The sequence below is a fragment of the Vespa mandarinia genome, chromosome 10, assembly GCF_050613455.1.
Source record: "Vespa mandarinia isolate Hongniang chromosome 10, ASM5061345v1, whole genome shotgun sequence".
Taxonomy (NCBI): domain Eukaryota; kingdom Metazoa; phylum Arthropoda; class Insecta; order Hymenoptera; family Vespidae; genus Vespa; species Vespa mandarinia.
Window position 1 is genome coordinate 8075769 of NC_140819.1, and position 23608 is coordinate 8099376.

The 23608-nt window shown below is 35.0% G+C and overlaps 3 protein-coding genes across 6 annotated transcripts in view; 2 read left to right on the forward strand and 1 right to left on the reverse strand.

Moving 5' to 3' along the window:
• LOC118445598 (putative carbonic anhydrase 3) overlaps window positions 1-12000 on the reverse strand; it is a 72149-nt gene extending 60149 nt beyond the window's left edge. The window contains exon 1 of the mRNA XM_085659644.1: window positions 11613-12000. Coding sequence (XP_085515770.1) covers window positions 11613-11616 — 4 coding nt within the window. The 5' untranslated portion in view covers window positions 11617-12000. The remainder of the gene's footprint in view (window positions 1-11612) is intronic.
• nAChRalpha4 (nicotinic acetylcholine receptor alpha4) overlaps window positions 1-23608 on the forward strand; it is a 135930-nt gene that overhangs the window by 52879 nt on the left and 59443 nt on the right. For 3 of the 4 annotated variants that reach the window (XM_085659630.1, XM_035875312.2, XM_035875313.2), the window contains exon 4: window positions 6740-6849. The exons of the other annotated variant lie outside the window; for it this stretch is intronic. In XM_085659630.1, coding sequence (XP_085515756.1) covers window positions 6740-6849 — 110 coding nt within the window. The remainder of the gene's footprint in view (window positions 1-6739; window positions 6850-23608) is intronic. 4 annotated transcript variants of the gene reach the window in all.
• Window positions 16491-18948, forward strand: LOC146872726 (uncharacterized). The gene is made up of 4 exons (XM_085659642.1): window positions 16491-16716; window positions 17009-17091; window positions 17314-17729; window positions 18714-18948. The coding sequence occupies exons 1-4, from the start codon at window positions 16491-16493 to the stop codon at window positions 18946-18948; spliced, it is 960 nt and encodes a 319-aa protein (XP_085515768.1).

A 23608-nucleotide genomic window follows, 5' to 3' on the forward strand; every position in this document is an offset into this window, starting at 1 on the left:
GAAGAGTTCAATGATCCTTAATTGAGACGAGAAACTCGTAAACGACCCGAATACATTTTCCCTTAGCCATTCAAGTCTGTGGTAGCTTCTTAAAGTTCGATCATAAATCAGACCTCTTATTACTACTCTTAGAAATTTTCTCCTCCTTCTATTCGCCCCTCCCTCCCTCCCTCCCAATCCCTGTCCCTTTGCTCAACCTCCACCTCCGTGGCCGTACGAAGAGCCTCGTTAATTTCTCTTCTCATACGAATCGTACTATACTAGAGTTTCGAGAAAATGTATTTTACACGGGGAAAACTTGTAATTAAAACGTCTCTCCTCTCTTCAAACTTGCTTTTGACAAGGAACGGAAAGAATGTAAAGAAGAAATAGCGAAGCCAAGGAGAGAGAGAGAGAGAGAGAGAGAGAAAGAGTGGACATAAAATTGGAATCCTTTCGTCGAGAGTTAAACTAAACTACTCCTACCTCATTCTGGCTACTACCCTTAACATTTCTCTTTCATCTTTGGGAATGTTATCGCTTACTCTTCTCTCTCTCTCTCTCTTTCTATCTATCTATTTATCTATCCATCTCTCCTTCTCCCTTTTCGTAAAATTCACGATTCTAGCGAGTAAACGCGATATTCTACGTGAAAAGGACGATTCACTAACTACTCGATAGTTAGTGGTAGTAGTTGTAGTAGTAATAGTAGTAGTAGTAGTAGTAGTAGTAGTAGTAGTAGTAGTAGTAGTAGTAGTAGTAGTGGTAGTAGTAGTAGTAGTAGTAGTAGTAGTAGTAGTGGTAGTAGTAGTAGTAGTAGTAGTAGTAGTGGTAATAGTGGTAGTAGTAGTAGTAGTAGTAGTAGTAGTAGTAGTAGTCCTCGTCGTTTTAAAGGGTGAACTTTGAGCTTGGCTTTCCCGACGAATCAGCATTTCTTAATCCTTGCATCAGCCTTTGGACCACCGACTACTAGTATCGGCTCGTGATCTCTTACTACGGTTGACACAAAAGAGAAAAGAGACTAGTAGTAATCACTGGTGGAATGAAGAGTTGATGAGCGATTTTTCATTAAATGACGATTCATGTAGGTTACCATGTTGAGTGATTTTTATCGGGAAAAAAGGAAAAAAGAGAGAAGAAGAAAAAGAAAGTAAAAGGGAAAAGAAAAAGAAAGGATGAACGAACGAGGGTAACTTATCAGCTTATGCTCCAATAACACCGTAATTATTATCATCATCATCATCATCATCATCATTATCATCATCATCATCATCATCATCATCATCATTAGCATCATCATCATCGTCGTCGTTGCCATCATCTTTTCTTGTTAATAAGAAAAATACGAAATAGAAAAGAAAAAAGAAAAAGAAAAGAAAGAAAGAAAGAAAGAAAGAAAGAAAGAAAGAAAGAAATAAAAGCTTTACTCTATAACGGATAGAAGTACGTTACTTCACAACGTATTTATGTCCGTGCGTTTGTGTGTGTATTATATATAAGAGAGAGAGAGAGAGAGAGATGAGGGGGAAGGAGAGGAAGTAGGATGAAGATAGAGAAATAGGAGTTACACGTTGGAACGTTATGCGCGCGTCGTGAGCGCATCACAGACGTATCGCGAGGCATTCCGTGCGCGTCTCGAAACGACACACCATCCCTCAACGTCGAGACCATCCCTCTAGCCAGTGTTACGAGTTTCAAGCGAACCTAGCCTTTCCCTTTCTCCTCTTATTCCTCTTCCTCCTCTTGTTCCTCTTCTCGACTATCCGGTTATAGGCACGAGCCTATATAACGTAGAAATACTACTAAAGCGAACGTATCGCACGTGCTGCCTCGAATAATGACCGAAACCGCTCGTGCCATAGTAAAACACGAGTGTTCTACCATATCTACTATCTATCTATCTGTACATCTATCTATTTCTCTCTTTCTCTCTCTCTCTCTCTCTCTTTTTATGTCTTTCTATCTACCTTTCTATCTTTCTATCTCTCGTGAAGGAAGGAAGAAAGAAAGGAAGGAAGAGAAAAACGAGTTTGTTCAACGTTTAAACGACTTCAGAAAACTAAATTCTTCCTCCGTTTGGAGGAACTCTCTTTTTTATATTTTATTTTATCTCGTTTGTTTGTTTCTTTTTTTCTCATCTTCTTTTATTGCCTCTCTCTCTCTTTCTTCCTGTTTCTCTCTTTCTCTTTCTATCCTCAAAGAGAAAGATAATAGAACGTTATTGTCGATACGATTGCGAGTAAATTGTCGATTGTATTACCTTGCACGGTATTTTCGTGTCGACATCTGCATCTTTTTCTTTCTTCCCTTGTTTAACTATATATCTATCCATCTATCTCTCTCTCTCTCTATATATATATATATATATATATATATATATCTTATCTGTATGTCTGTCTATCTATCTGTCTGTCTGTCTGTCTGTCTGTCTGTCTGTCTGTCTATCTATCTGTCTATCTGTCTATCTTTCTTTATCTGACACTCCCTTTCGCTCGTAGTGAAAATCGTTACCAAGTTGCGATAAGTTCATGACTTTTCCTATCGTTCCTCTCGAGTGACATTAAAAGCATTTATTCCAATATGATAAATCCCAAAGTGTGCAAGACGTTTCCCGTTAAACAAGCATCATTTTACACCGAACAAAACGTAATAAAATCGTTGAATTACTCGAGTAAACGCAACTAGAATTTCATTTTAGAAGCATATACAGAAACATATAAATACGAAATAATACGTCGTAAAATATTATTGAATTTTCTATTGAATTTTGATAATAAACAACGACATTGACATCAAAGTTTAACGAAACGATTGAATAAGAAATAACCTTGAAACGCTTTATTATTATTATTATTATTATTGTTGTTGTTGTTGTCGTGTGAAACGAATCAATTGAAATGCCATGTCGAACGTGGAAAATATTCGACGTGATAAAAGGACAAATGGGGAGAAATAGCATTAGATCGGAAATTCCCACGAAATAAGCCCACATAATTAACGGGCAATCTGTCGCAATTCGCACGTATATACGTATGTATGTATCTATCTATCTATAGTACATACGTATGTACGTAGAGTATATGCCATATGGATAGTAGTCTCGTCAAAAGGGGTCACGTAATTAGGTACGATCGAATCAACGATCATTTCGAAATCATTGTGGAACTTTAACTGTGTTCGTGCTACGTAACTATCTACTTGTCGGATTATTACAAAGTTTATACACGGATAGAAAATGTATAAATGATAAATTCCATAGATTAAATTTTAAGTATATATGTATGTACGTATGTATGTAAATACGTATGTACACGTGTAAGTATTGTGCATGTATCGCAAAGATTGAAATGAAATGATATACCATACGTACTACTACTGTATAAATCCTATTTGAATGCACTTCTCGATGAATAGGTTACTCCTGCAATAAATCTAGCTGAAAAAAAAGGAAAAAGAAAAAAAATAGAAAAAAAAAAAAAAAAAAAAAAAGAAAAAAAATGTTGTAGAACCCTCGAAACGAAAGGGGTTCCTTCTTCTTCCGAATCCACGTTAAACTGTATCTATCTCTGTCCATTGTAATCTCGAGTACATAAACGTACATATGTAAGTACGTAAATAGATAAGTAAGAAGTAAGTTTAGTAAGTACTTACGTATAAGTAGACGTACCTTGACGTTGAGGCAAATCGAGAAAAGCGATGGCTGGCAAGAGGTTTACTCTATTGCTGTAGGGGAAGGAGAACGTAATGGTGGTGGTGGTGGTGGTGGTGGTGGTGGTGGTGGAGATGAAGGAGGAAACTGCTTCTAGCCATATGCAGGAACGACGGAACGATGGTGTGGTTCCTTTCAGAAGGTCGTACGTATACTGAATACGTCGGAAATAAATTGATAACACCGTTGGGAATGTCAGAAAGCGTCTTCTATCTGTAAACACATTCGTCCTTCCCTCTCTCTCTCTCTCTCTCACACTCTTACTCACTCATTCATTCTCTCTCTTCTCGTGCGTTGTATCTATCTATCCGGTCGCTAGTCCTTTCGTCGCCATCATTCTGAAAGCACGCTTTAGAGTCTGTTCTGGCTTTTGAATCCTTTTAGACGGGTCATCGATCGATGGACTCTCTCTCTCTCTCTCTCTCTCTTTTTCTCTATTGAATTTAACGCACGATCGATACGTAGAGGACATCATCGATATCGCTATCGAGGTATTCGTCTCAAAGAAATTAATGAATTCGTTAGATCAACCTTCTCTCTCTCTCTCTCTCTCTCTTCTTAAAAGATTCCATACTTTTTCCCCCTCTCTTGATTTATACATACTTACGTGGGTAAAACTTTTCGATCGATATTAACTCTTAATTTTATTTTTCTTTTCTCTTTTTTTTTTTTTTTTTTGTCCGATGCGATATCAAAATCACGTGACACTTGGTCGTCGAACGAACAAACAAACAAAGAAAATAAAATAAAAAAAAAAAAGAAAAAGAAAGAAAAAAGAAAAAAAAAAATTAAATAGGATGAAAAAGGTAGAACACGAAGGTAACACGAAGGTAGGAGAGCGAGATAGAGGGAGACAGGGAAAGAGGGAAGAGGAGGAGATAGACGAGGCATTGTCCAAAAATAAGTTGGAACGATCGGAGAACGAAAGCGGGTCGGTTGTTTACGGGTCAGTTTCGAAGGTTGAACGGTAGCTCTCTCGTTCTTCTCTCTCTCTCTCTCTCTCTCTCTCTCTCTTGGCCAAGGCGCATGAGAATGAAGTTTGAATTTATGTGTTTGTGCCAGGCCACTTTTTCCTTTTATTTTTGTTTTCCTTTTTTTTTTTTCTTTTTTTTTCTTTTTTACTTCGGTCCAGCTCTAAAGGGCCAAACGCAAAAAGAGGAAATGAGTTAGAGAAAGAATATTCGTTGTTTTCGATAATATTTCTTTCTGTCATATTCTTCTGATAAAAAATCTCTCTCTCTCTCTCTCTCTCTCTCTTTATTCAGGATCGACAGATATTCCTTTCCTTCTTTAATCTCGCTCCACCCTCACCCTTTGAAAAAATTCTTTTATTCGTCTTTACCAAGTTGTCGCTTATTGATTCGACGTAACAAAAGAAATTTCTTGATCCCATTTTGTTCTATGCCATGATATTATATATTTATCGATACTATAATTGGCCTCTAATTAATGGCAATCGAAGAATCGTATTTCTAAATACTAAAGATTCGATCGATCGAATATTTTTTTTTTCTTCGATCGTGTATTCTTAAAACGAATTCTATTGAAAGGACTAATTTTTTTTCTTTGTCTTTTTTTTTTCTTTTTTTTTTCTTCTTCTTGATTTTATTCTCTCACAGAGAAAGAGAAAGAAAAAGAGTGATGGTATTGTTATACAGATTTTAAATATTCGTATATAACAAAACAGGTATAAATAATTATGTTAAATATATAAATTCTTATTCGATATCGCGATAAATTCAAGCGCAAATATTACATCGTCTTTTGAAAACGATATTAATTTAGAGTTCTCGTGCCGATAAATATAATATTTCGCTATTTGATTGCTTCATTTTCGTAATATGTCCCGTATAATACAGAAAATTAAAAAGAAGATGCATTTAATAAGCGGATGCCTTGAAAAAAGAAAAAGTTGTTTCTTATCATCTTTCTCTCTCTCTCTCTCTCTCTCTCTCTCTCTCTCTCTCTTTCTCTCTCTCTTCTCCTTCTCTCACGAATTTCCATAGTGACAACGAATTCTCGTGTAATTCAGCGTGTTGGAATAAACAAGTATATTAATGCACTCTTGCGCTTGGGATGTGGCATTAATTACCACTTTTCTTTGAATAATTAAGTGCGAAGCTTTTAGGAGGTAGCTTGCAAGTACTAACAAAAGTCTACCTCGCTTCAATTTCTACATTGCACCTTCTTTTAATTGTTGTGTAAGGCTTAGTAAGAGAAAAGGAAAAAAAGAAAAAAGAAAAAAAGAAGACGAGTGGCAAGAATATATCGATGAACGATTTAAGAACGTATCGAACGTACGACGAATAATCGCTTTTCTATTATCAACAATGTACCGATATTAAAATTCAAAATAAAATGATAATAATAATATTGGAATATTAATTTGTATAATTTTAGTCGATACACATACACACACACACACACACACAGACAATACACGTACGATGATATCTCATGACTATAAAAAATCTAATTTAAACTTGTTTAGTAAAGTTTATTCGAAACAACCAAGAATCCATAAGGAAACTGGCATCCAGGATTCTTATGGAAAAAATTTGTACTCGTACTTTTTATGAAATTCCATGAAAATGGATACGAAAAGGGGGAAAGAGCTTTCTTCTTAGCTTTGATATTTTTCCTATACGATATTGTACTATTATTACTACTACTATTACTATTACTACTACTACTAATACTATTATTACTGGTACTACGTAGAAAGACAGACACGCTTGTGTATCTTGGACAAACAATTCTGTATATACGTGCTTGCACTTTTAATTCTGTAAATATAATAGAGACAGAATATACTTACAATATATTTTTATATAATCGTGCAACCATCTTTATTTAAATCTCGCTATATATGAAGATTATAGATTCAATGTGAATAAATATATTAAAAGATCATTGTATATGTGTACGTTTGTGTGTTTATATATACATATATATAAACACACAAACACACACATACACACAAATGCAATGTATTCTCATTTCGGAGTGGACCAATAATATGTTTATATTTGTTGTATTGGCTGTTTCAAGTCATGGTACGACTACAAGCTACGATGGGAGCCGAAGGAGTATGGCGGAGTTCACATGTTACATGTACCCTCGGATCACATATGGCGTCCCGACATAGTACTCTACAACAAGTGAGTTCATCTATGTTCTCTCGTTACATATCGATTACATATATTATAGTTCAACATTGACATAATATACATATAGTAGTTCGGCACAGCATGTTGCCGAATATATGAAAGTCGATCGTACCCTCGTTGTCTCTTTTTATGCCAAGTTTTCACGATTTTAAATGATGATCGCGGCGGCCATCTCTACGGTGAGAGTGAAAAAAAGACATCGATCGTACAAAGGATAAACAATATCGTATTGGAGTGATAAACAAACGAACGTTCGATCGACACCACGAAAAAAGAAAAGTACTTACCATCGTCGTGCATATAAGTTGCATTTCGAAAAGTAGAACAGTCTATATACACACTCACGCACAGACACACATACATATATATATATATATATATATATATATATGTATGTATGTATATATTTTTATTTATATACACATATATATATATATTTTTTTTTTTTTTTTTTTTTTTATTGAAACGCATCTCGCTATACGACGTTCTTTTAAAAATTTCGTAAGAATTGTCAAACGATTTGTAAATATCGTATCGCTCTGTTAAAATAAATGTTAAAAATCAAATTTACGATTCTAACTCTTTCTAAAATTATTATTTTGATCTAATGACAAATATTGACAAGTGCATGTACGAGATGAAAATTAAGCGAGATGCGAGATTGTCATTTGGGCGCTATCTATCTGCTTGCCCACGTATTTCTATTCTTTTTTTCGTCTCGGAAAAAAAAGAAAAGAAATGCCAGAGAAGGAAAAAAAGAAAAGAAAAGAAAAGAAAAGAAAAGAAAAGAAAAGTAAACAACGAAGGAAGAAAAAGAAAATTGAGAAAAACGAAAACACAGAAAAAAGGAAGTAAAAAGAAAAACAAAAATATATATATCAGACGAAGCCCCCACCCCCACCCCGACCCCCCCCCATACGAAAAACCGTAGTTATCGGATTAGATTATTATTCATATCGCATGAAACATGGGCGCTGCGGCGAATGTATACATATACATATATATATATTCAAAAACGATGAAAATCATCTTTTAAATTCGCCTTGCTTTTTTGCCGGAATTACGAAGAATTCGAAGGATTCAGCGAATTTTAAATCGATTGATAGCGTACGAGTCGAGACGAGCATGTATTTCGAGAACAACAACAACAACAACAACAACAACAACAACAACAACAACAACAACAACAACAACATCAACAACAACAACAAAAGCAACAACGACAACGACAACGACAACGACGACAACGACGACGAAGACGACAACGACGACGACGACGAGGACGATAACGACGATACGACGACGAAAAAAAGAGAAAAAAAAAGTAAACAAAAAAGAAAGAAAAGAAAAAGAAAACAGACACGTGGACGAAGGTCCATCGAAAATAAATCACGACAAGGCTCTTATTTCCGATCGATAAGAAAAGATCGAAGTAGCAAAAGGCTAGCAACGAGGACGAATTAACTCTTAACGCTTTTATCACGAAAAGACTTTCCCCTCAAAGTCCCTCTGGCAATGGAACACTGTGCTAATTTAATTTCTCGCGGTTCCATTAGTCTTTCGTTCTTGTTTTTCTACTCTCACTCGTTCTTTTCTCCTCTCTTTCTTTCTTTCTTTCATTCATTCATTCATTCTTTCCTTCACCTGTCGTTCTTTGTTTGTCCCTCCTTTTCTCACTCTATATCACACTCGATTTATCTTATCTTCTCTCTCTCTCTCTCTCTCTCTCTTCTATTTTTTTTCTTTTTTTTTCCATCCGTGTCTCTCCAGCAAGCTCGTAACGTCCAGTTTCAAGTGTATAAAGAAGGAAAATATATTGCGACGACATGTAGCGGAGCTTCCGGGATTGATATCGAGCTTAAAATATGGTTGAAAAACACGTTCGTTCAAATCGTTGCGGAATCGTCGCGAAAAATTCTCTCGACTGTTCTACGTTTCCACGACTAACCATCCCCTTCATCCCTCCCATCGCTATCCAATCTCTTTCCATGTCCGTCTTTGCGTTTTACGAAATTTTACTCGAGTTAGATACAGACTAGTTCAAAAGCTTAACCTTCTTTCTATTTCGACGATATAAAGAAAGAAGACAGATGGATGAGAAAATCTATGTACATATACATATCTCTAATCCTCTTACTCTTTCATTCTCTCTCTCTCTCTCTCACCCTCTCTTTCTCTCTTATAGTCAATATTTCATATCACGTTCTCAAACGAAATTAGAAAAGACGTGAAAAGATAGTGGATTGTCAACACTACATCTCTTTTTAACGTAATATTTTCTTCTACGATAGTAAAAGATAATTTTACGAGCGTCGTGTGAGTTATTAAAAAGAAAGATAAAAAAGGAAAAAAAAGAGAGACAGAAATGAGAAAAGAAAAATAAAATCCAATAAAATTTTATTCGAACTTTTCCATCTCTTTCTCTCTCTTTCCCTCTCTCTTTTCCTCTCTCTCTGTCACTCTCTCTCTCTCTCTCTCTCTCTCTCTCTCTTTCTCTCTCTCTCTCTTTCTCTCTTTCTCTCTTTCGCGATTGATTCTCACTTTCTCAAAATCGATGTCCCGTTAAATGGAAACGTAGCGTGAAAGACACTTCTATCAGGTATGTATGTAGAAATATTCGGCGCGATATCTCACGATCTATAATAAATAAATACATTGCAACGTGACGTAAATCTAATACTCTTGAAATAATTTTCGAAACGTCATGTTGGATTTGGAAAGGGGAGAAAAAAAAAAAAGCAAGAAGAAAGAAAAACATTTCTCGATGGAACATCAGAGATGTCATTAAAAAATATACATACGAATATCGGTTTTACTTACGATAATTATAATAGAATCAAACTTTTATAATTTGGAAGTTATAGTCTACACGCATACACACAAACACACACACATATATATTTTGATGTCAGCAGAAAATACAACTTTATATCGCGTTAATAAAAGTTTATTATGTTCCTTCTCTCTCTCTCTCTCTCTCTCTCTCTCTCTCTCTCTCTGCTTCTTCATCGCAAGCTTTCGACATAGTTTCAAAGCAATAATAAAAAAAAAAAGAAATATATATATATATATATATAACCTAACCGGCGACTGAAACAAACTTTAAGCTAGTACACATGTTGGAACGTTTGATGGTTAATAAAGTGAAGGGAAGAAGGAAGAAACAGAGAGAGAGAGAGAGAGAGAGAGAGAGAGAGAGAGAGAGAGAGAGAGAGAGAGAGGAAATAGAGAAAAAGAGGGAGGAGAAGCAGAAGGAAAAAGAGAAAAGAAAAAGAAAAAAAAAGAAAAAAGAAAGATGAGGAAGGAAAAGTTGAGAACAGGTAGGAGGTTTAAAACGGTCGGGACTGCTTATATTTTCGTAGGGATTGAATATCGATGACACGAGCCAATAAGGTTTGTCGTTCTCAAAGAAACTTTCATTCGAGTTCGTTCTCTCATACACCTCCCACGTACGATATTATATCTATACCAGGCAGGCGTCATCGTATCCTTTGCGAAGGTAACAAAAAAAAAAAAAAAAAAAAAAAAAAAACAGAAAAAAGAAAAAAGAAAAAGCAAAAGAAAAAAAAGAAGAAGAAAGAAAGAAAAAAGAAAGGAGTATTTCCTATAGAATGAAACGAAATAATAATTGATGAAATGTCGATACCGCGGCGATTAGAAATCTAATAGTGCATTCATTAGAGATAAGAGATTCATACGAAATAAGGATTGGCGATGATTATATAGGTGGTACTCCTCTAATAGGCACATACTCTATATACCAACGATTCCTTCGACTACAGACTATTTGGAGAATCTGCTAGCTCGGCTTAATCCTACGTGCCAGTGTCAGAAACACGTACGAAATGTGAGATAACAACACCGCCTACGCATGTCTGACCAGAGCAAACATATAAGCCTCTAGATTGCATGCGTAGAGGGGATAGAGATAGAGAGAGAGAGAGAAAGAGAGAGAGAGAGAAAACGAGAGAGAGAAAACGAGAGAGAGAGAGAGAGAGGGAGAGGGAGAGAGACAGCTTTACGTTGAAGTTAATCGTGCGAGTCTCAAAGGTCATCCATGGCGCTTATATATCGATTAAGGGCCAACTGACCCAAATATTCGCCGAACGGACCTACTATACGCGTACTATACGCAATGTGCGCATTCACGAACAAGATTCTCTTCGGTAGTAATATGCAAACTCGATTATCGATATGACTTCGAAGTGGATATCACTAAAACCTACATACATATATACGTACATACACACGCGCGCGGCGCGCGTATATGTATATATATATATATATATATATATATATATATATATATATATGGGTGAAAATATACTCACGTAGATATGTACGTATTACACTCGTAAACAATATCTTTGGTACGTTTTACGATATTTTAGATTGCTGGCTGGTTACATCAGATATGTATGTATATAAATACATATGTATATATATATGTATGTAATGTATGTATGTAAGTAGAGAATGAAGCTCAATATGTATTTTCCTATAATATTTTACGCTATCTATCGTTATCTGACCGAACAATGTAACGTCATTCGTATTATTGTATGTCGTTTATGGTTGATATTTTGCCGATGGTATGAGTAAATATAAACGGTTCGTCGTTGTTTATATTCTTATGAATCATCGAAATTATAAAGTTCCTGTTGAGAAAAGTTAGTGGTAAAAGACGTAAGGTTGTTTACACATACACATACACACACACACACACACAATCGAACAGACAGACATATACATACACATACTATCCGACGCATTCAACTTCACCAGTTCTCCTTTCCCACAGCCATACTACTCTGTTTCTCTAACTATGGATAGATATTTGGAAAATTTACGAGTTTTCCTTGAGTTTTACTATCTTCCACGATACAACTTTTACATAATATTATCCGCACAAAATAAAATTCTCTTATTTTCTTTCACTATTCATATTTGGCTCCATCAAATTCACGAAGGATAATATATTTCTATATTTTTTTATAATCGTTACATCGAATAAGAAGTAACTTGGTTTTATATCATCTTTAACTTTCAAAAAGTATAAACTTTATTCGTTCGTTCATCTACCCAACCAACGATTATTCCGTAAATAGATGAGGCACGAATACTGCGGTTAACGAAAGATAGTTTAATTAAGCTCGTTCTTCTCTTCCTACTCCTCCTTCAATTCCCTTCTTTACCTCTTTTATCGGTTCCTTTCCTTTGCCCCTTGGCAATTGCCTCCAACAAGACGGAAATAGCTAGCTAGCTAGCGAACTAGCTAGCTAGCGAGTTCTAACGAACAGAAACCGTCGCGTCGAATTGAGTAAGGTTTGTTTTATTTTAAGAACTTTCTACCTCGATTCTCGAAAGGCTCTCGCCATGGATGCAGAGGATCAGAAGAGACGACGGATCTATTCTATCTACCGACCCTGCCGAAGGAGAAAACTCCTTCCGGGAATTTAACGTTAACAAGTATCCCAATGTATTTAATTTTATACGAGCTATAAAATCCCCAAACGAGGAACAATAATTTCTTTTAGGTACTACTTCTTAAACTATTTAATTGACTGTGGGTTGATGTTAACAAAAAGAAAGAAAAGAAAAAAGGAAAAGTGAAAAAAAAAAAATAAAAAAAAGAGGAGGAAGAAGAAGAAAAAGGGAGGAGCAGGAGCAGGAGAAGGAGGAGAAGAAGGAGGAGGAGGTAGTAAGAAAATAAAATAGCTCTTAGAGACGACGTAGATCGTCATTTTTAATTAAGCTGCGCGAGAGGCCATACGTTTCAAGTATAATAAAAAAAAGTTCATTCTAGATATATGGAACGAGGAACGTACGAATATACGTGTGTATATATATATATATATAAACTATATATATATATCTATATATATATATATATATATATATATATATATATATGTAGATATATACAGCTACATACATAGGTAGAGAGATATTTCTAATATCAGCAGGTCGACGTATAGAAGTCATCGTCATCTCGGAAAGTCGAAGGCCACAACCACTTCGGTTAATAGCGTTCATTACACCTTTGGAAAGTTCTTGCATGCATTACCGTGATGAAAACTCCGGGTTTTCAACCAACTCACACTTACTTTCTTTCACCTCATTCCTATCCCTTTTCCCTTCTCCTTCGGAACGACTCTTCTTCGAGGGGCTCACTCTTGCCCGATTAAACATCTTGGATCTGAGAAGGTTCTGTGTTAGTGAGAACAGTGATGGCAGCAGGAAGGGTAGGGTTGGCGAAGGGTGAGAGGGGTATGAGCACGTTTAGGAAAAGTCGTTCAAGCGAGGGTGTTGGATCGAAATTTCCTAGGCTCGACAATGACGATGCTAACAATTAACTCGAATCATTAAGCCCTTTAAAGAGATCGGAAGCCACATTGGTGTATTATCTATTCCTAATAATGTTTCTTAATTAACACGACCGGCACGTGGCTCTCTCTCTCTCTCTCTCTCTCTCTTTCTCTTAGATAAATAAACAAATAAATCAATTAATGAATAAGTAGAAGAAAAAATAAATAGAGATCATTGTCACTTGTTCAAACTACGATCGGAATTATTATTATTAATAATCAAATCAAAAACGATCATGCATTTCTCTGAATTTTACTTGAACAAATAATAAACTATAGAGGATCGTTATGTTTCGCAGAGAGAGAAAGAGAGAGGGAGAGGGAGGGAATCGTTAACGAGTTTCAGATTGTTTCGCGTTTATATGAGCGCAAATTATACGCCGTAATTTTGGCATTTCTCTCTCTCTTTCTCTCTCTCTCTCTCTTTATCTATCTATCTATTTATCTATCTGTCTATCTATCTCACTTCCGTTATAATATGGGGAAAAAAGGTAGTGAAATTTCATTGATCGGGAAGTGCATAAAATGCGTCCATACCAATGGATATCGTACACATTGGAATGTATATTATTCCGAAAGCTATCCCTCACTCACTCATACTCTCTCGTCTTATCTGTCGAAGTTCAAATACGATACGGTACATATCAGATAGAGCATTGAACGTTATTACATCTATAAAAAGTTTCTCCATAAATATTTGATGGCAAAGAGGCACGATATTCTTCGGCACGTAGAAACGAAACCTTGGCTAGTTTCCGGGAATATCGTTTTTCGGACGATATGAAAGATATGGGATGAGAGGAGATGAAGGGACGAGAGGACATTAGATAGAGATAGAGATAGAGAAAGAGAGAGAGAGAGAGAGAGAGAGAGAGAAAGAGCGTCCATATTTTTTTCCCCCTTGGCTCCATTCAATGCGATGGTAGATCGTAAATATCTCTGAGATATCCGGCTAAATCAAAATATGAGCTATCAAATCGATTCTAATATAGATAACGAAGGAAACAAAGTACATATATATATATATATATATATATATATATATACTGGATTCGATTTGGATAAAAATCGTTTGAATAAAAAATTTTTAAGATGTATAGTGGATTTTTAGGATGTACATTAGGATTTGGTTAAATTTCAGATGTATATTGTCTTTCCTTCTCCTATTACCTTTCTCTTCTTCCTCTTCTTCTCTTCTCTTCTCCTATTCCTTCTTCTTGTATACCATCTCTCGAATTACCTCGAACTATAGCACGGAAGACGTGTAAACAAACAATTGCAGGGTGGCCCGTTTAATGGCGTAGTCTGAAATCTGAATACGAAGCCAAGCAAGGACGAAACTATGACGTATCTCTGAAAGCAATCGTAGGGATCTCTTTTGGGTAGGTAGGTAGGTAGATAGGTAGATAGGTAGATAGATAGGTAGATAGGTAGGTAGGTAGGTAGGTAGGTAGGTAGGTAGGTACGTACGTACGTAGGTAGGTGGTAGGTAGGTGGATAGTAGGTAGGTATTTAGATAGATACGCCTAAGTAAACGACGAAGATCCACAAAGATCTTATAATATCGTTCGATCATTTAAACAAATACGAGCGTCGATTTAACATCGTCATTGTTTCTCCGAGAAATTAGTTTCAAAACTTAAAGGGTTGTTCTATATACATATATACATATTTATATACGTATGTATGCATGTATGTATGTATGTATGTATATATGTATCTATTATATCAATTTATTTTCAAACTATAGTACAATATTTATTACGTTTTTTTTTTATCTCGAAACGAACGCGCGAACTTTGAATAATTTTCAAGTTTAATATTATACGATTATACGTAGTACTTTTGTTCTTCGAATATAATTATTTTTTGATCGAGGATATTTTCTTTTTTTTTTTTTTTTTTTTTATTAACACGAAACATCCGTCTTATATTCTAAAATAAATAAAGATTTTTTACTATTTATATATATATATATATATTAAATGTTGTACGAATGCATAGCTAGGTATATACATATATGTGTGTATATATATATTTATATATGTATGTGTGTACATGTATACATATATATAAATATATTATATGCATAGATATGTATGTAGGATATGTATTTCGAAGCAAAAATCAATTGGCAAGTAGGAATTACGTGGTGCAATTATTGATTGGATGACGTACGTGTCGGAACCGTGATGAAGAGGATCAATGGAATTTCGATGGAGGCTGGAGGAGCGGCAATCCTGGAACGACTCTGATTTAATGCTAGGGACATTGAAATAATGCCGGTAGTTTTAATTGACCGGGTATTATTTCCACGAACGAATCTATTATCCATGGTGTGCTAATAAAGTCTATGGTAATTTAAAAAAAATTTTGCCTGTCATTTTTCTTTCGGCGAAGAACGAGAACAAAAAATAAAACTTAGTTTCTTTTCTTTTTTTTTTTTTCCTCGACTGGCGACATATCGACTTTTCGAGCGAATAAAAACTACGTTAATGTATTATTAAATTGTTAAATTTTTGAAATGAAACGGAACAAAATTTTTTCTCGAAATATCTCTCTCTTTCTCTCTTTCTCTTTCTGTCTCTCTCTATTTATCTGTCTATCTATCTTTCTTCTTTTTCCTTCGGGATGAACCTAGAGGATGATCCCATCGTAAGCGTGGAAAATGAACGAGCGAACGTTTTCGTAGTCGCCTCGTAATTACTAGCCGCGCGATAAATTTATAACGTAGAGACTCTGTGTTATGATATTTACAAAGGTGTATGTAAAATATCTACCTACGGTATGTATGTATGTATATATTATACATACGGCGGTTATGCCGCCAGTCTCGTATTTTCTTCATTTGCGATATCATCTACGTATATATATATATATATATATATATATATATATCTACGTATATACATATATCTATCACGGTAATAAGGTCGACCTGTAAATATTTTGAAATAAACTAGGAAGCTTAAAAATTCGTAATACAAATATCGCGATTACATTTGCGATAATACAGAGAGATAATAATAAAGAGAGAGAGAGAGAGAGAGAGAAAATAATGACAAATATCGATTCTCGAACTGTCAAAGGTCGTTGCTACATTTTGAGGAAGTGAAAGTGTAAGAGAATCGGTAAGAGAGAAAATAGGGATGAAAGAAATCCGTAAGTTTAAGCGTCCCTTTGAAACTTACGAGGTCATTTTAACATACCTCGTTAATGAATTATTTCGACAAAGAGATCAATCGAAAATAAAGATATAGAAAAATGACGAATGAGAGCGAGGATGAAACTGTAATAATTCGTAACCTAAAAGATTCGGCCGCTTTGTTACCCCGGATCGCAGCTTTACGTCAAGTTCTAAAACAATTACGAATGGCACTTCGTCGGGAAAGGGAAAATCTAAGCAAAGAAATAAATACGATTAAGTGGTTGGAAGTTGGTAAAATGAAGAAAAGATATATCCCCGAGGATAACCCTTTTCCCGAAGTTGGTACGTACTATTGAATCTTCTGAGAGAAGTTTCTCTCTCTCTCTCTCTCTCTCTCTTTCTCTCTCTTTCTCTTTCTCTTTCTTATCTCAAAACTTATTTATATTTTATCTCTTTTTATTTTTTTTTTTTTTTCGTTAACGAGCATCATTATTCTCTTCGTCTTCTTCTTTTGACAATGCTCTTTTTAAATTTCGTAAAGAAAGAAAAAGAAAAAAAAAAAAAAGAAAAAAGGAAAACAAAAAGAAAAAAAAAACGAAAGGAAATCGAAAAAAAAAATTCCCTCCTTTTGTAGACTCTCGTCGACATAATCGTGGTAACGGTGGTCAATCTTCGAAATATCCTCTCGAAGTTTTACACTTTAGGAACGGTAATGGCGTGAGTTCAGTTGAAATATTCTTCTCGCCATTCATCAATCAAAAGTTCGTCTTCTCTTTGAGATAAATCGCCACCTCCCACCAATCCACCCACATCCATCCACACTCATATAACGAGAAAAATATATATATACACAATATATATACGCGCAGCATATATACACACACACATACACACACCCATATGTATATATATATATATATATATATATATATCCGTTAGGATAGCTGCACAACAGGAAATTGTGAGAGATTACTCGATAGCAAGATATATCAAAGACGAGTTGACCGATTAAAAGAAGAACTGGACTCATTCGAGCAATCCTGTCGTACAATGTCGATGTCTAAATTTTATAAGGAGAAGATTCACGATCTTGAAAGAGACTGTTGCGCGGGATTGAACAAAGTTAAAAATGGCTTCGTCGAGTCCCTTCAGGCTTTTGAAAATACTCTCGTCTATATACGCTCGGAGGGATCTTCTAAGGGTTCTACATCGAACGCGGATGGATATCGCAACGCCGAAAGTTTCGTGATAGGACGTCGTAAGGAAAAGAATTTGGATGGTGGCGTGCGTCAAGGTGCCAAGTGGCAGACATTGTCGAGCAACGTCGAAAAGCAGTCATCCCTCTGTCGAACCAAGTAAGATCGTTCTCTTTCGATAACACCAAAATTTACTCTTCTTCGCTCCCCTATTTTTATTTCTCTCTCTCTCTCTCTCGAACCCTTATTATCCTTTTATTTCCATTTTTTTTTCTTTATCTTTTCTTATTTTTTTTTCCTTTTCTTTCTTTTTTTTTTCTTTTTTTTTTTTTTTTTTGTTATTTCGCAATAAAATGTTCCTCCTCTTCGAGTACTTTACGTTAAAATGTATATAATCCGAACGACGGCTTCGTGTTCTTCGAAAAAAAAGAAAAGAGAAAAAAATAAAAAAGGAAAGAAAAGAAAGAAAAGCTCTCCGATGTCTTACAACAATGCATCGTCAAAGAAAGAAAGCTCTCTCTCTCTCTCTGTCTCTCTCTCTCTCTCTCTCCACCTATCTATCTATCTCTCTATCTCTCGTCTAGGGAATTTCTTAAAACAGAACACTGGGGAAAAAGATGGGAGGAGCTTGCTTTTTAGACGGCAATTCGCTTTTCTTAAGATTATAGTCGACGTTATTACGTGATATATAATATCCCAAGAAAATATATCTATCTCCTTGATATCGTATATGAGTCTCAATTTTTCGTTACATTTTGACTATACATATCATTTGTCATTGAAATATATCCGACGAATGAAAAAGGTTCGAAAGCTTTCGGAATCTGCAATGAAATTCGGCTCCCAGGGTGACGTATCGTGAATCCGTCTTGGATTTTCGTAAAAAGACAGCTAGGATATGTTAGGCGAAAAATCTGAAATTCGATCTTGGATACGGAAAACCGAAAAACATTTTTATGGGACGTTACGTTATGAGAGGAGGAAAAAAAAAGAAAGAAAGAAAAAGGAAAGAAGAAAGAAAAAAATATATATTTATATATTTATAATATATATATATATATATATATATATATATATATATTTGTCGATATAACCTCTCTAGAATGAATACGTATCTCCTCCGACGAATCGATATTTTTGCAGATCGCTCATTATCGAGAACAGACATCACGGTCTATGGTTGGCGCAGATTTGTTCGCAACGTATCAGTGACAGTGCCATATGCAACGACGCTATGTATCGAGCTTCGAGATTTCACTTGGAAAGACCGCATCATATCGTTGGTATATTGGAACCTTCCAACGATCTACGATTTTCTACCAGCTTTACCACCATTTTTCCGATCGTTGGAAAAAGAACGCCGATTTTAACGCTCTAACGAAGCTATTTGGAACATTTTTCTTTTCCTTCTTTTTCTTTTTTTTTTTTTTATTCTTCTTTTTCTTTTATCCCTCGAAATATATATATATATATATATTTTTTTTCTCTTTTCTTTTCCATTATCAATTTTCTTATATCTTCGTTTCCATTTTTATTTCGCAGTTTATTAATTAAAAATATAATATTTTTCTCATACTCTTTCTTTCTATTTCTTTGTATATTTATTTATTTAGTTTCTTGGATTTCATTGATCCAATCGTTCCGACAATATCATTACAATCAATTAACTCGTCCCTTTAACGAATGGGATCATCATATTTCGTATGCATTCGTTTGTAAAATTTGGAGAAAAGTTCAAATATTATTGCTTAAGATACGATTTATCTTTTAGAATAGAAAAGAAGAATGGCACTGTAAAAGCTCTCATTGACTTTCAAAGCTTAAGCTTCAATCCTCCTTCTTTTACCAGTCACACCACCCTCTCTCTCTCTCTCTCTCTGTTTCTCTCCCCCGCCCTTGCCCACATTCCCCCACTCCTTCGAACCAACTAACCCACCCAAACACCCACCCACCCATCCATCTTTCGCTCTTCGCATTTCTTTCGTTCGTTTCGAACAGCCGAGCCGATAGAAGAAAACGAAGAAGAGAGACCTAGCGCGAAGTTCATAAAAGGGCTCGAGGATATACGTCGGCTCTTTCAGGGCCTTTTTATTTCCCCATAGCGTGACGGAAGAAAAGGAAAATAAGGCGACTGTCGTCGAGGCGACGAAGGAATTCAACGAATATGAATTCTCTCGCTGCACGTTCCGATTCAATAACCGACCTTTCCAACGGCCGTTGACTCTTTTAGCGGAATGAAAAAGGAAAATGAAAAAAAAGAAAAAGAAAAAAGAAAAAAGAATAAAAAACCTGTAATAGAGAGAAAAAAGAGAGAGAGAGAGAGAGAGAGAGAGAGAGAGGGAGGGAGGGAGTACAATAATGTCGTTAATGTTAATACGCTATTACTACCGTAGGATTTTTTTCCTTTCTTTTTTTTTCTTCTTGCTTTTTTTTTCCTTCCTCTTTCATCCCCGCCATACGCCGTCGTAAATAAGTAAATAACGATGTTCATTACAACCTTAAGTACATGCTTTCGAATGTACTTAAATATTATAAAGTAAAAAAGAACTGAATGAATAAATAAATAAATGAATAAATAAATAAATAAATAAATAAATAAAATACGACGAACGAAGATAGAAAGATAGAAATAGAGAGTACCTGAGTGAAAAGCAAGAAGAAAGTCGATGCTGATGGAAAAGAAAAGAACTGAAAATATCCCAACGACGACGTAACATCGACTGGCATTGTGTGGTTACTCCGAGAGTGCACTCACTCTCTCTCTCTCTCTCTGCTAAATCAGTCGCTCTTCTTTTCCATTTTTTTCACCCTTACCTTCTTATCCTACCACCACTGAGTCATTTTCTCTCTCTTTCGTAGCAATCCTTCAACATGTAACCTTGGCTAGCAAGAAAGAAAGAAATAAAGAAAGAAAGAGAGAAACAGAGAAAGAAAGAAAGGAGATACATATATATCTTTCTCATACACACACACACACATACACATATCTATATATATATATATATATATATAACAAGATATCCAAAGACCGGCTTTTCTTCCTTTTTCTCCTCAAACCTCAAACTCTTCTTTCCCTCTCAAGCTTTCCTTTTCTTTTCCCTTCCAAACCGACCTCTGCTTTCCACTTTTCACGCCTGACTACCATCTCTCTCTCTCCCTCTCTCTCTCTCTCTCTCTCTCTTCTTCTCGTTCTCATTCTCTTTCTATCACCCAACCACCCTCCCTCTAGAATCGTCTCCATCTCTTTCTCTCTTCGTTCAAAACGTAAGCGTCACGCCTCACGTTTCGCACGCCTCAGTAAACTGCGAGCTAAGTTTGCCTTTCCGAATGCCAGCCCAAAAAGTTTCCTACCCGTTGTACTTTGAGATCCATGAAAACTCCCGCATAGGTAGGTAGGTAGGTAAGTGAATAGAGATAGATAGGTAGGTACTCTACTTAATAATATATACCTACTATACATACATACGTTTCGAAATCATTCAAGTAAATATATAGACATGGAAGGGATGATAAAAATGGGGATACATATGTTATTTTTCATAAGACGGCTTATGATATATCTAATATCACGATTTTTCTTTCTCAATCACTTTTTCTCTTTTTATAATGTAAAACTAATGTCGTCTGTAAGATTCCTCCCTTTTTTCTTCTTTCTTCTTCTTCTTCTTCTTCTTCTTCTTCTTTTTCTTTTCCTCTTCTTTTTTTTTTCTATAGAGCACTCTTAGAAATTCCCACAAAAGGCATTTCTATGAAGAAAATTTGAGATTCCTTCGAGAGAAAGAAAGAAAGAAAGAAAGAGATAGATAGATAGAGAGAGAGAGAGAGAGAGAGAGAGAGAATAGGAAAAAAATATTCCGTCTCATTGATCGAGAAAAAAATTTTAATCGATGACTCAAAGAATCCAATTAAATCGGTTCGCTAACATATTCTGTCTCTCTCTCTCTCTTTCTCTTCATTATTTTATAGAAAATATTCATGAGAGATTATTGAGAACAACTCGTAAATCATTATTAGTAAATATCAATCATTATTAATAAAAGTCAAGAATAAATCATCGTTATCTATTGATAGATCGTCGAACTTAAAAATAATTAGAAATAAATCGTAATAGAAAAAAATCAAGTGAAATAAAAGTCAAAGAAAAATGACAAAGAAATTTGATCGTTACTATGACGAAAATAAAATACAGCGACTAAAAATGAAATGTATCGAATAAAGTTTCTTTCCTTATCAATAAGAAAAACTCACTTGCGTTAATCGTTCACTTTGCGTTAATGGATGATATACACAGAGAGAGAGAGAGAGAGAGAGAGAGAGAGAGAGAGAGAGAGTACGTTGAGAAGTACGCGATGCGCTTTCGTAATGTTTTATTTTTCGATAGCTCCGCCTGGAATTTGCCGTCTCGTTTATCTCCTAGGAAAGTGAAAAATAACTGAACTTAGGAGAATTGCTTCGGACAGAGTTCTAGTCTCGCTTTATTATCCACGTCGAGCGGTGAACTTTAATGAAGAACACTCCGACAACGGGAACGATCCTAATGAGGTTTGCGAACGAATTTATAATATACTATATATTGAGAGAAACAAAGATAAAGAAAGGAAGAGAGAGAGAGAGAGAGAGAAAGAGAAATAATTCAAAGTCCTATACAAATCGTCTTTCTATTCTGATGACATCCTCCCCATCTTTCGACTCCGCCAAAAAAAAAAAAAAAAAAAAAAGAAAAAAGAAAGAAATAAAAGAAAACAAAATTGAAATAAAAAAGAAATATAATAAAAAGGAAAAAAGAAGAAGAAAATGGAAACTTTTCCGCAAGAGAAAAAGTCAGAGATTCCGTTAGCACGAAGCTCGTTTATCAAATGGCAACGGCCGCGGATGACAGGGCGATTTAATTGCTTTTTTAAAAAGTCCGAACTTTAAATAATGACGCACTTCGAAAGGGCAGTGAGATAGATAGATAGATAGAGAGAAAGAGAGAGAGAGAACGAAAGAGAGGTATACGACCTCCCTTAAATTCTGTAATCTCTCACGATGACATTGCAAATCGAGAAAGAGAGAGGAGAGAGAGAGAGAGAGAGAGAGAGAGTGGGAGAATGTGAGAGAAAGAAAGAAGAGAGATGCAATTGAATTTCTTCGGCATTTCCTTTCGCATTCTTTGCCTTTCCTTCTTTTTCTTTTTTCTAGATCGATCGGAAAAAAATTTCTTTAATTAATGAAACTCATCGTAGGAACTTTTAATTTTTCAAACCCTTTCTATCCTTTCAAGCCAATCTATTTTTCTTTTTCTTTTCATTTTTCTTTTTTTTTTATTTTTTTATTCTTTTTATTTATTTATTTATTTATTTTTTTTTTATTATTATTATTATTATTTGTTTTTTACCTTTTTTTACTTTCTATTTTGTCTACTTTTATATATTCTTTCCTACCTTTCTTTTTTCTTTTTTTTCTTTTTTTTTCTTCAATCAAATACGAACAAACATTCATTACGAATGAAATCGATCGTAATTACTGTTACACAGTTTATAATGAAGTTTCGTCGAAATCCCATCGACGTAGGATACGAATTTAAAACGAGATCACGTATCCTATCCTCCCAATTATCTTGACATATATATTGCTTTCTATTCTAATTAACATAGGTTTCTATCAATCGAAATTTTACATTCACCTCATACATATCGAAACACATTTGATTGTAATTTTCTCTATTTCGAAGGGAGTATATACTATTTCTATTAGAAAATTGCTAGGAGTTTCCAATTCTCTTAGGTTCCAGGGTTACGACTTGTCTATTTTCTCTAGGGAACAAGCGTGAAACAGCCAATCTTCGAACCGATCGTAAGACATCGTATCGTTGTTCGAAGATGGTGCTTCTATAAATTGAGTCTCTTTTTATCGATAGAAAACCTTTCGTGGATGACGGAAATTTCGATTCTTCGAAGTTACAACGTATAACAAAAATTTCTTCCCTCCGATTATACAGCTATGTTCAAATAATATACTATGTTCAAATTCAAAAATTGGACAATTTCTTTTCTTTT

Bases quoted from the DNA above. Each gene is read 5' to 3' on its own strand.
- LOC146872726 (XM_085659642.1), top strand. From the start codon at position 16,491: ATGACGAATGAGAGCGAGGATGAAACTGTAATAATTCGTAACCTAAAA. The intron at 16,717-17,008 runs GTACGTACTATT...CTCCTTTTGTAG, and splicing joins TAACCCTTTTCCCGAAGTTG to ACTCTCGTCGACATAATCGT. The intron at 17,092-17,313 runs GTGAGTTCAGTT...TATATCCGTTAG, and splicing joins ACTTTAGGAACGGTAATGGC to GATAGCTGCACAACAGGAAA.